The sequence below is a fragment of the Acomys minous genome (assembly GCF_964271855.1).
Source record: "Acomys minous genome assembly, chromosome: 14".
Taxonomy (NCBI): domain Eukaryota; kingdom Metazoa; phylum Chordata; class Mammalia; order Rodentia; family Muridae; genus Acomys; species Acomys minous.
In genome coordinates, this window is record NC_140496.1 from 20770337 (window position 1) to 20784039 (window position 13703).

Sequence of the window (13703 nt, forward strand, 5' to 3'; positions counted from 1 at the left end):
TGCAAAATGAAAACTTTCAATGTTTTATTTTTGACTGCAGCTGTTTACAGAAATATAATTGCAAGTATACAAATGTTCCAATAGAAGCAAAATATCTTTTTAATATTTAACAAGTTATCACAGATAGCTAAAAACATAGATGCAAATGAAATTCCCCCAGAGAACAAACTGAGAATATCTGGTGTCAGTGCTCTGAAATTCCGACTATGAAGCCATATACACAGTGTCACTCTTATGTCATTGCAGGACAATGTAAAAAGGCAGGTCAGTGGTTGATCAGTGTGCTCAAGCAGATAAAATTAAATAAAAACTCAAAATGGCAGAATGGCAGCTAAATCACTTGAGAACAGGTTAATGAAGTATTCCAAGTTACGTATTAAAACAGGAAGTAAAAGAAGAGTGAAACCCAGTCAGGCTGCCAGGAAAGCAGAAACCAGGAGGAGCTCATCCTTAGAAGGGACAAGGTGAACACACACTCATTAGATCCAAGGGGTTAGCTTACTTGCACTGCGGGTCTCTCAGGAGTAAAATTGTGATCACTTCGATGCAGGGCAGCTCCTTTTTCCTTTCTTTCTCTCAGTCTCCCTCTCTCTCCTTTTTTTGGTACTAGGGGTTGCACCTACCTTGGGCCTTGTGCACACAGGGGCCCTATCACTGAGATCTAACTCCAGCTAGGACAGGTTTTTACTGGTCAGAAAGTTTGATTCCAAACTCTAGCATCTGGGGTTATGTGCGACTGTAAGCTGTCCTGAGGCTCAGTAGCTAAAACAGTAACAATATGACACCCCTACAAACCATGCATTTGGCGGGTGGTGGCTCTGGATGAGGGAAGGCCCAATGTGAGAGAGCAGGTAAGGGTGACATGGTTGAAGGCAGGATTTTTAAGGAGGTATTACAAACCTGGGTTGAATAAATTTTGTAGAATGTTCTGAATCCAGTTTCAGATGACATACTCAAGAAGGGGAAGGGAGGTGTCTGAAGAGCGTCCCAACAGTTTGCCTACTTACTTTCCAGCACCAGTTTGTAGAGTAAGCCACTTGGCACTGCTAGTGTGGGACAGACAGCAGTGGTTCTCAGAAAGCAAGTTTTTGTTTAGTTTTATTCTTAAAAGTCAATTTTTCTTTTGTAAGTTAACTCATCAGTGATTTGTAAACAGTGGAAGGAAGATTAATGATGGAAGTGCTGAACTGTACAGGAAAAAATGAACAAACCTGCTGAGCTTCTATTTTTTAGTATGCAGACAACTGACAAGGGAGAAATTCCCAAATTATAAAATGCACTGTCTTATTACTTTAAGTACTTCACCTGAAGTGTGAGTTCCAAGGAGAACCATCACTTGCAGCATTCAAATGCCAAGTAAACCACTTGGAAAGAATCGTTATCTATTAAGAGAAGAAATTAAACAAGGTGCTATGTTGGCCTGGCCAGCCATCTAGCTGGGATTTGCTATCTCAGATACAAGAAAAATGATATGGAATGGTAATTCTGTTCTGAGAGCTGGTCCAGCCAGAGCAAAACTGTGGTCTGCTGGTAAATGAAGAGGCAATGAAGAGAAAGCTTGTATTACACTGCCCACAATGTACCCATGTTATGCATAAACAGGAGACTGTAGCACCCATCAGTTATTTTAGCTAAGTAAATGTCACAACAATTAAAGAAATACAGAACATTGCACCTATATATTGAAATCAGTCAGTTAATGTAAACTTTTTAGTCAGTGGTAGGGAAATGCCAAACTAAGTTAAATGAATTACCAATAACTACACTGTATATACATAAGACATATGCATTTCTTAGGCAGTACTGAGAATAAATTACTACTGTTGATAAATTATCACAGACAACCAGGTAAGGCTGAATATACATAAAGAAGGACTAACTATCTCTAAGAGTGGGGAAGACATTCTCTCACTTTCACTAGATAGAGCTCACACCAGTGATTCTGAAACTCGGGGTGCACTGGACTCACCTGGGGACTTGGGCGAGACAGACTGCTGGGCCTTACTTCAGATCTAAGTCAGTAGACTTGGGCTAATGCCCAAGAATGTGCATCTTCAACTAGCTCCTGCTCATAATGATCCATCTGTCGGGCAGAGGACCATACTGGTTTGCATAAATCACACATGTAGAAACTATACACTATAGCATTGTTATATTAGGGCATAAAATACACAGGGGAATGGTTCTAAGTAGCTCCCAACACACTCAACAGCCAGTCAAACATTTTACTATTTCTAAAATGGTCTGCAAAAGGGTAGTCATTTCCCTACATTTCAGTCTTAAGTCCTTTAGAAAATAGTAACTTCACACTTATTCCAAGTCACATTAAAAAGCAGCCACCTAATACACCAAGCCAGATATCCAAAATGAGAATGGACACAGTATTCTGAATAGTTAAGATGTATTCCTGGCCTTTTTGTGTGTATGTGTGAATGGTTAAAGTGTACAATAGAGTATTAAGAATACTGCATAAAAGTTTGTCATCTTCATTCCACCAACACTCAAAAAATACTTTCATGGGAACACAGCTCTGCTCCAGAGCTTAAGTCACTGCTGCCCTTAACTTGTTGCTGATGGTCCTTTCTTCAAGCACCACCATTTGGTGCGGAACTAGATCACAAACAAAAGAGATAAAACCAGGACAATCAATCCAACTGTGTCTAAGAATAAAAAATTACCCTGCCTCTTCTACAACTCAAATGACCTTTTCCTTTTTTTTTTTTCCCCCTGAGACAGGGTCTCTCTCTGTAGCCTTGGCTGTCCTGGACTCACTTTGTAGACCAGGCTGGCCTCGAACTCACAGCGACCCGCCCACCTCTGCCTCCCGAGTGCTGGGATTAAAGGTGTGTGCCACCACACCCAGCCTCCTAATTTTCTGACATTAAGTTTTCCAAGGCCAATTAACTAAAATTCTGATAGACAAGAAATAAACTACCCTGCCACATTTAATTTAAAAAGAAATTAATGTTACCACCCCTCAGGCCTTAACAAAACCTGTTTTAGTGAGTGCTTTCCTCCAGCTAATTAGGATCAGAGAAGAGGCTATGGGTTGTGCCTTCATAACATTTAACACATTTGTGCACATATACTTTTACAGAATGTCAAATTTTAATTCTTATTCAGGTGAGAGACCCATTTATAATTTGTTGGGATGAGAAAATAGACTTCATTTCAATAAGCCTGAATAGTATGCACTTTACTTTCCCCAAACAATTCTGCCAAAGCCATCTCCTACGGTAACCAAGAAATGGAGAAAAGAATGGCCAAATGGAAAAAGTACAAGGCGGGACCTGACAAAACCAGTTGTTCATATAATTTTGGCAATAGTGGAAGGTGGAATTGTAAGAAGGGGGCACTGGCATGGTAAAAAGGCACTTTTCCATAACATTTAATCTACATATAAAACATTAATGTAAAAATTGCCTGAAAGAGCAAGAGCAGTAAAAACAGAATTTTATTAGTATATGAGGCTTAGAATGGCATGAAAACAGAGTTAAAAAGTAATTAGAGCATTGGGAAAATTTATATAAATGATATTGTAGAGAATCAATCTCCTGTGTCATGTCACCTCCACAGTTTAGCTCTAGTGACAAAAGCAGGCAGAAGGGAAAAGCTTTTCAGTATGTGTGATGGGTGAGCGCTAATCCTCCTGCTAGTATGGACACCCAAGTTCTTTTTCTTTCCCTTTTGCTGGGGATGAAATTCAGGGCCTTGTACATGCTGTGTAAACTCTATATCTGAGCCACACCTCCAAGCCTCAGGCACTTTTCTAATATACCTGCTGAGTTAGTTTTCTTTTTTCACTGAGCCCCACTACATAACCAAAGTATGCAGATCTAAAATGGTGGCCTTGGTTAGAGACGGAGCCCATGCCTAAGGTGCAGAGCAAAGCCACGCGGTCTCCCATGGCATTCAGGTGATTAAAAGTCAGGAGATAGGGATAACAAAAAACTTTACAAGAAAAATGGAAAGTTTAGTGAATAAGTACAACGATGCTGACTGAATTTAAGAATTATTCAGTCATTTCATTGTGGTTCGTATTTGCTGACAGATTCCATTTTTCCCAAATAAGCATTTATAATGGCTTAAAAAGGCCAAAGGGGCCCAGATAAGGTGCTTCATACTTGCAGGCCCAAGACTTGGGCAGCATAGTGCAATCTCGTTGAAAAAATAAAACCAACATTCAAAAAGGTCAAAAGGGATTATCACTTTCATTCTGAAGAGATATATGCACAATTTCTTCCTTCTATTTTTTTCTGGGTACATTAGCTAAAATTCTGATAGGCAATAAATCTACTATTATGAAGTTCTAAACTATAACTCACAATATTATACAAAGAGAGGACAAAGAAGGACAGGAGAATGGGAGGGAAGGAAAGAGCCCTCATATTAATACTGCTTCTATAATAAACAAAGCCCTTTAAATGCTTTTTCTAAGGAGATGGGGTAAGTCAGGCCTACACTGGCTAAACACCAACTAGCAACATGATGCCCACAGCAAAGCTCAGGAACAAATTGTCCAATGTCTTCTCCTTGGTGTGGAATGACAATAAGGAATAACATGTGCATACATGTGCAAACATGCACGCACGCACGCACATGCTCACACCCACACCCACACAGATAGGGGTGGGGAAGGGGGAGAGATAGAGAGAGAGAAGCTCCAAACATTTCTGTGAGTTGCTAAAAGCAAGAACTGAATGTAACAAAGGAATAAAATGTAGTTCACAGTTTATTTAGGTCCTTCTGCCATATATAATTTAATAAATCATGATTCCCAAGGCCTTTGCTGGCTCACTGAGTCTTCCCATTGGCAACTCTAACTTGTAACAGTAACTGGAAAGCTGCATTCTTAGCACAAGTATCAACCACTGAGCTAACTCCTCAATAAGAAGACAAATACTTTTTGTAACCAAATCATATATTCAGAATATTGTACTTAACATGGGCCTTTAGGGACAAGGAACATATAACAATGTAAGGTAACACATAAGCCTCCATCATATTTGAACAGGGATATGGTAGCATAGCACAGCCCTTGTGTAAATAACCACAGAGTGATGAGACTGAAGATGGGGGTTTCTGCCTCCATTCACCACAGTTCAGGTGATGTTCTGTTCTACACTTAGACATTATAAACAGAAATTGGTCCCAGTGACTTGGCATTGCCAATCAGCATTTTATAAGGATAAGCTGCTAGTACAGAACAAACAGAAGCCACCACACAAAACAGACTTCTTGCTGTCACATCATGGTGTGGTCATTAAAACCATTCTAATTTGATCTTGGTGAACAGATTTCCTGAGTCTCCTACATGATCTCTGAAGATAATTCAGAAAACCCAGATGCAAACATGGTTTTAAACTTTGATTTCTGTGTTTTCTAACACCTAGTAGGTCTGCTTTCTGAGATGCTCCAGACAACACTTTAGTATCTGTTTTACATTGAAAACTGAAGCACTGAATTGTGTGGCTGACTCTTCTTGTAACCCGAACTGTGTTGTGTGACTTTTCCCTATAGGAAGGAACTGGGGGAAAAGAGAGACATTGAGGAAAATGCTTTTGGTTTAGAGAATTTATAAAGTAGCTCTGGATATTAAAAGATGGGGAAATGTTATTAAAATTACAAACATGGTTCTTTTAGTGTCTTTATAAATAAAAGGCATAGGATACAGAAAGCCAATTAACAACAACAACAACAATAATAAAATATTAAATATATAGTGAACAAAGACAGAGTGGCTCATTCTTATCAAACACCATTTGACACACTGCCTCAATGAGTTTACTTACTCTCTAACATCTCGCTGAGTGAAAGATCCAGCAAATACACAGTAAGTTGCCTTCAGCTCACTAGTAACATCAAGGAACTGCCTGATGGAATGGCTACAGATAAACAGGCCACTTGCTTCAAAAGGTGCTTAAATACTCAAGAAAGACATAACAAACCCCCCTCACTGTTATCAGACGCCACGTTGTGGTAGAACATCAGACAAACTCACAAATTTACCACAAAAATGTGTGGCAAAAAAGAATAGTTTATATATGTATATATATATATATAAATTTCTATATTTATGCCAATGTACTCACTCAGTACAAATAGCAAAATAGTATACCATTTCCTAAATATAAAATATAGCTTTCCAAAAAAATGAAACACACATTAGATATAAACCATCCAAAACTTGAACGATTGAAAACTGTTTTCAAAATTAAATGACCAGAGTAGGTCTCTTTCTGGAAAGTTCCCTTCATATCGGCAAGAAGCCTGTACTACTGAAAACGTAATCCAATGCCTCTCAAAGAGAGAAAGGAAGGGCCAGGGCAGAGAAGAAGGACAAAGAGAAAAAGCAAATGACAAAGAAAGAGTCACAAAAGGGGGAATCTGGCTATATAAACTAAACCAACACCACAGCTCCACATAATTCGACAAATGTGTAGGATGAGGGAGAAAGAATGAAAGGAAAACTAAGGAAAAGAACAACAGCCACGACCTGGCTAATTTTTAAACACTTAGAAAGTAAAGGAAGTGAACAAGATACCAAAACATATCAACACACAGAAGCCACACACATGTTGGCCTAGCGCTGCATTGACACTTTCCACATGCCAAAGATAAATGAGACATAGCATGTGTCCAGATGTAGGTGGTAGTGAGAAGCAGGCACCCCAAGGGTGGCAAGAACACCCAAAACTCTACAACTAATGCTACAAATGCAAATTCTGGAGTGTGTAATTTTACTCTGTAATGGAACACAAATTAATTCTTCCTTTTAAATCAATGATATGACCCTGTAAAGCCCAAGGCTTGTGGGAACCATTAAGGAAGTGACCACTTCAACTATAAAGCACTGAGGTGACAAGTGAATTATAGTCACTGCAGCTCAGGGAGAAGTCATAGTTAGAGAAATTTTTGTTTGCCTTGGTTGTAAAATAAAAATTTATACTATTTTTCATTAGAGGGAAAAATTTGAAGATTTCAGAACAGCACCGTTCACAGAAGGAAAATAAAATTGTTTTTTTTTCCCCCCTCAGGAATCAACTCCCAATAATTCCTACAAGAGTATTCCTGGCCCTGTGCTGCTGACTGCTAGGTCACTGGATCAACGTGGCTGCCTTCTCTAAATTACTACAGGGTCATAAAGCCAGTAGTATATTAATAGCTGTCTAAAACTAAAAATGAGGAAAACAATACAGATGCATATAAAAAGGGAATACTAGCCTAACGCTGGGTAAGAAGAAAATAAGACTCAAATTACTCTGTCAGTTTAAACTACCGAAGGAGAACATGAGAACATGGTCATATATTAACCCCTTCATTTTCATAGAAGAAAATATTTTTATGCAGTTATGGCTAAATCCCTTAGTAGAAACACAGAGAACTAACATTTCTCTGGAAAATGAACTCAGTAACATTCCAGCTGGACCCAGTTTTGCAAGCATGTCATCTGCTTGTGTGTGAGGAGGCATCCTCATGTCTGCAGAGTTCTTCACACAGCTTTTCTATCAGTAAATTATTCCTTCAGCTTCTCTATGAAAACTGAAAGAAAGTCCTTCACTTTGGCCAACAGCCATGTTTTTTTTTTTTTTTTACATCAACAAAAGCCTTAGTCATTACTAAACTTTACTTTGTCCTAAGCTATTACTTGACTAAAATAATTCAGGAAAGGAAATAAGAAAATAAGTAAACATGACAAATATGGTTTTCTAATAGCAGCAACAACTGAGAAGCCCAGCCTTGCATTTAAGAGTGTAGGACAAAAGCAACAATTCTGTCAGCTGGAAAAATCAAAACAGACTCTCAGTCGTCACTGCTATTAGAAACAAAAAGCACATTGGTGGCAAATCACTGCAATAGCAGCATGTATGTACTCTTTACAGCCAGGAAATCTGCCCATTTTCTCGGATGTAGTTCTTCATAACAGTCAGTCATCTTCACGGAACCATGACTTCTCAAGATATTTTGGAATCATCATTTACTTTCTTCATGGAATTTCTGGGGGGGAAAAATGAATTATCTCACCAGGGAAGAAAACCATTTGTAAAGGGTCTGTCACCACAATGACCCTAAATGATACTGTCTTAGGTAGGGAAGTTCATCATATTCAGTCTTACTTTTTTGGTGGTGGTGCTGGGTACTAAACCTACGGTGTCAAATATGCAAGGCAAGTGCACAACTGAGATACATTCCCAGCTTATAGTATTTATTATTCTATAGAAAATTTTCTTGCTCTCTTCTATTATGATTGATTCTAGGGCCTTATGTTCTATCATTCTAGAGCAAAGCTCTTAGCCAGAAGGAATGCCCAGCATTTCCTAACTTACCTAAGCTATTATTCAGTGATTTGTTCAAAATCAAAGTCCTTTATTCTTTATTTATTTGTTCGTTCATTCATTCATTCATTCATTTTTGGTTTTCTAGACAGGGTTTCTCTGTATAACAGAGCCTTCATTCATTCATTCATTCATTCATTTTTGGTTTTCTAGACAGGGTTCTCTGTATAACAGAGCCTTTATTCATTCATTCATTTTTGGTTTTCTAGATAGGGTTTCTCTGCATAACAGAGCCCTGGCTTTATTGGACTCACTTTGTAGACCAGGCTGGCCCAGAACTCATAGAGATCTGCCTGCCTTTACCTCCTGAGTGCCTGGATTAAAGGCAAGTGCCATCATGCCCAGCCAAAAGTCCTATTTTATTTTATTAAATATTTTTAAAGTTAGTTTATTTTTATGTATATTTGGTGTTTGGCCTACATGTGTCTGTGTAAAGGAGTTGCATCCACTGGAACCTGAGTTACAGACACTTGTGAACTGCCATGTGGGTGCAGGGAATTGAACCCAGGTCCTCTGGAAGAAAAGCCAATGTTCTTAACCATGGAGCCATCTCTCCAGCCCCCAAAACTCCCATTTTAAAAGCATAAAGGCTAATCAATGCTATTAATCCAAATCTATTATGAATAAAATTTATTAGTGTTTTTCAATAAGAGGTCAAACTATAATACTTACACATCCCACTAAAAGGAGCCGGTTAAATTGTTCCCTTGGCTTTGCAATGAAACAAGCAAATCAATTTTTTCCATGTTCTGACTGCTGTTCACAGAGGAAGCCAGTGGGGAAGTCTCTGGCATTTGTTGAGAAAGAAGTGTTGTCACAGAAGACTGGCCTTCATTTTGTGGTTGTCCTGGCTGATTTATGGCCATTAATGGATCTGGCATTGTAGCTGGTCCAGAGGTTAAAAGCTGACTACAATCTGAAGAGAGCAAAACCAGAAACATCTGATTAGTTAAGATTTCCGAAAAAACAAAAACAAAAACAAAAAAAAACCCTTTTAGTTATGAGGGGAAATTCATTACTATACTGAGCTGGCACATTACTAAAACTGAGGTACTTGAGGTACTTGACAGTCTAAGAAAATGGTATTCACAGGATGATACTGGAATTTATCTTGGGATTCTGCTAAACATATATAAAAGTACTACTGAGGCTAGGTTTGGTGGAGCACACCTTTAATCTCAGCATTTGGAAAGCAGAATAGGTGAATTTTTGTACCAGCCTGAGTTCCAGGACTATCAGAAAAAGTGAGACACTATCTCTAAATACATACATACATACAATAAAAGTACAATCAAATCCTGTGTAATTACCTGACGTAAAAATGGGTGTCTACCTCTTTAGAAAACAATTTTATTGGCTAAGTTATTTTCTATTGTTCTCATTTCATTTTCCTTTCAATTAGCTTAAAATGGCAAACACATTTTTTTTAAACACATCACTACATTTAACCATCTTAACATCTTTGTAAGGTATAAAAGTTATTTCTTTTTGGTTTCTGTTTCTGAGACAAGGTCTCATGTATTCTAGATTGATATCAAACATACTATGGAGCCACAGATGACTTTGAATTCTTGATCCTCCTGTCTCTACCTTTGAAGGGCTAGGACTACAGGCATGTAGCATCATGACCAATGTAAAATGATCAGTTTTGAAAATACAGAAATTCAGGTGTATAACGGCTATATAACTTATCCAAGGCCTCAGTCTTTAGTTGGTGAAATTTTCTACTCTGGTCTTAAACCACGGTGCTTAGTGCTTCCTAATAATAATCGGATCATCTCAACTGAGTAGAAAGAAATTTGACTTTCTTACTATTTTGAATGCCAAATAAGAACATTCCTGAAGTTTGCTGAGACGAGCCAGAAGAATTCTGTAGTTGGTTCATTGTGCCTCCTGTTGTGTTGTGAAATAAAGCAGCCTGTGGCTGGGGTGAAGAAGTGGCTCCTTGAATTCCAGGCATGTTGTTCTGAGGGGAGTAAAGAGGAGACTGCTGCATATCTGGTGGGTTTATACTGGTTTGCAATGCAGACATAGATGCTGGGGAGAGGAAGAGTGTTACTTGTTGCTCCTGAGAACTAGGTGACCCTTGCACCAACTGGATCTGAGAAGAGCTATGGAACAAGGAGGCCTGTGGTGACTCAGACTGTGTAGGACCTGGGTTCTGAAGCGAGGAAACTGTAGGCTGATTCTGAAATTGCATGGGCTGCTGTTCTTGGTTCATCGGGGTTATATTACTTGGCTGGTGAAAAATTGACTGGTTCTGCTGCTCTTGACTAGCCATTGGGTTTTGGTTTGGGCTAAATATCATGTTTGGTGGTGGCTGTTTCTGAGATGCCATTGTAGCCATGGCATTCTGATTGCTAAATAAAATGCTCTGCTGCTGCTGCTGCTGCTGCTGTTGCTGCTGTTGTTGTTGCTGCTGCTGCTGCTGCTGCTGCTGTTGCTGCTGCTCCTGGGAGGGAGAATTACTCTGCATGCCAACTATTGGGCGCTGTGTTTGGAAAATTGTGCCTTGCTGGTTTTGAGGCATTGGGTTAGGTGGAAGGGAGCCAAGGGCCACCTGAGGCTGAAATAAACCCTGCTGAGAGGGCTGTGCCTGTTCTTGGGAAAGAATAGGGGTCTGGATATGTGAGATTGGAGGCTGCTGTTGAAAAGCAGCTTGTTGCTCAGTGTTTGATGCTGACTGAAGTGGAGAAATTGAGTTCTGTGCTGCAAAAAATGAAATCTGTTCTTCTTGGGCCACTGCATTAGTTTGAAGATTATTTATAGAACTTTGGGAAAGAAATATGTTCGGTGATTGCTGGTCTTGAGGAACTGAAGAGCCCTGTAGTACAGCGATGGTATTTTGAGAGTGAAACATTGAAGGCTGCAATTGTTCAGAAGACGCTGTAGAAGTCTGACTGTGGACAATAGGATTTGGACTATGAAAAATTGAACCTTGAGTTTCCTGGGAAAGGTTCTGAGCATCAGCAATAGGATTTTGAGGATGAAAGAGTTGAGCCTGTGAATGAGAAGACTGCTGCAAAAAGTTCCCAGACTGAAGTGACATCATCTCGCTCCCTTGCTGGAACAAGCTATTCCCTTGTTGCTGGGTACCACTATTTTGTATGCTCATTATACTTTTTGTAGATGAAAAGATGTTTACTTGAGGTTGGCTGTCCCCACTGTGCTGCATTTGGACCATTGTCTGAAAGACACTGTTCTGAATCTGTTTTGCTTGGGCTCCAGTTTCTTCTCCATCTCCTGAACTTGGTGCCTCAAACATAGTGGAGCCAGGGGTTGCAACCTGTGGTGTGGTAGTTGTAGAAGTTTCATTTCCAGAAACTGCTGGGGAAGAAGAGAACAATTCACATTGCATTTGCATGTCCTCATTGGTAGGTAGTGCACTCATCATGTGAGAAGGCTGCTGGTAAACTGGAGATTGCTGAAGGCTTCCATTTGCTGAAGCAGCTGAAGGAAATAGTTCTGACTGAATCTGGGCAGCAGCTTGGCAAATGCTCTGCTGCATCTCCATCACCATTGCAGCTGATGACTCCATCACTTGCTGCTGCTGCTGCTGCTGCTGCTGCTGTTGGCTAGATAGTGTGTTTTCGGCCTGCTGATGGACACTGTCAGCTCTCCCAGGTAATAAGTTATCTGGTCTGCTGTGAACTGCAGACTCAGTAGAGGAAAACATTCCGGGACTTACACTATTTTGAATTTGACTGACTTGGAAAATGTCTGCATTAAGCTGTTCTTGAACATTCTCATTACCATCTGGAGCAGAAAACAGAACAGAAGATAACTGTTGTTGTGCCTCTAAAACCTGCTGGACCAAGTCAACACTTCCACTGCTGCCACCAGCAGTGCTGCCCGTAAAACTTCCCGCTTGCAGCTGCTGAATAGTACTCTGGAGCTGGCTTACACTATTTGGTGATGGAAAAATATTTGATGGTATCTGCTGCTGTAATGTCTGTGCTTGTTCTTGTAGTGGGGACTGCTGTTGCTGTGATGCCTCAGTCAACTGTGACAAATTAACCACGGTGCCATCTGACTGTAATGTATCTCTGGACTGAGCTTCTCTTGTCTGAAACTGTGTAGCCTGTTGGAGTAGTGCATCACTGTTGGGCAGCTGACTAGAAGCAGAAACTGCTGGAAAAGCCCCAGGCTGTGAGATGTCCTGTGTTTGGATAGTTGTCAGGGTCTCTGGGTTGTATGCCTTGGGCTGAAGCTGCTGTTGATTTTCATTTTCAGAAGGCAAGTGGGAAGATGATGGTGATGAAAAGGATGCATTTCCTGCTATGTTAGAAATAGTTTCTAAACTTTGCTGGGTTGATCCAACTGTCTTTGTAGTCTAAAAAAAAAGCCACAAATAATATGTACATATCAATATTAAATATCCACATATATTACTCCAAAATTATTATTATTATTTTCCAAGAAAGGGTTTCTCTGTGTAGCCTTGGTTGGGCTGGACTCACTCTGTAAACCAGGTTGGCTTCGAACTCACAGAGATCCACCTGCCCCTGCCTCCCCTAGTGCAAAAATTATTCTAAAAATACAAGCAGAATAAATTTTCTATTCTACACTATCAACTAGAAGTCGGTGTAAGACTGACTCTTTATAACTTAATGTCTGACTTTCAATATTGTAAAGATAGTCAAAGAAGAAGAACAATCAGTGTGTTTAGCCAAATTAAGAATAAGAGACCATTAATCTTATGGTTTGTGTGTAACGAAGTTAAAAATATTTCATTATTTTGGATCATCAGTAACATTGCAATGGGTAAAACAAGTAAAAAGGGAATTAAAAAGACAGTAGAAAAGGAATCATAATCAAAATGTTTCTACCCCTGAAAATGCTAAAATTAGTGTTTTAGTTCAATCAATTAATTTTGGAGGCAGAGTCTTTCTATGTAGCTCAGGTTGGCCTTGAATTCATATCCCTGGTTCCTTAGTCCCAAGACCAACTTGTAGTATTTATAAATACCACTCATCTCATAGGTACTAATTCCTCCTCTTGTCAAAATGTGTATTGAAGTTACTTTGTAAGCAATTTTACTGATGTATAAAGCATTTGCTCTGAAAAGCAAAATTCATTAAGCATATCCAATGGAAAACAAATGTCAATAAAACAAGAAAGGTGAATATAGCAATTTTTCATATGTGAGATAAAGACATGGGGCACTAGTTAACATAACTCACCTGAAAAATAGGGGAAGATCTTTTCTCTGATGTTACTTCCATTGGAGTAACATCTTCAGTCTTAATCATATTGCTTGATATCAGAGGAGTGATCAGGGCATTAGGAAGAATATTCACCTTATCTAAGTTGCATCCCGTCGTTTTCATTGCTATACACATAAAAGAAAAGTTGTCAATCATAAAA

General features: G+C 39.3%; 1 protein-coding gene across 11 annotated transcripts in view; it reads right to left on the minus strand.

Moving 5' to 3' along the window:
• NFAT5 (nuclear factor of activated T cells 5) overlaps positions 1 to 13703 on the minus strand; it is a 96200-nt gene continuing 82497 nt past the window's right edge. For all 11 annotated transcript variants that reach the window (XM_084756945.1, XM_084756942.1, XM_084756944.1 and 8 more), the window contains 4 exons: positions 13520 to 13668; positions 10149 to 12669; positions 9009 to 9252; positions 1 to 7998 (listed from right to left, as the gene is read on the minus strand). In XM_084756945.1, the coding sequence (XP_084613071.1) occupies positions 9017 to 9252; positions 10149 to 12669; positions 13520 to 13668 (2906 nt within the window). In that variant the 3' untranslated portion in view covers positions 1 to 7998; positions 9009 to 9016. The remainder of the gene's footprint in view (positions 7999 to 9008; positions 9253 to 10148; positions 12670 to 13519; positions 13669 to 13703) is intronic.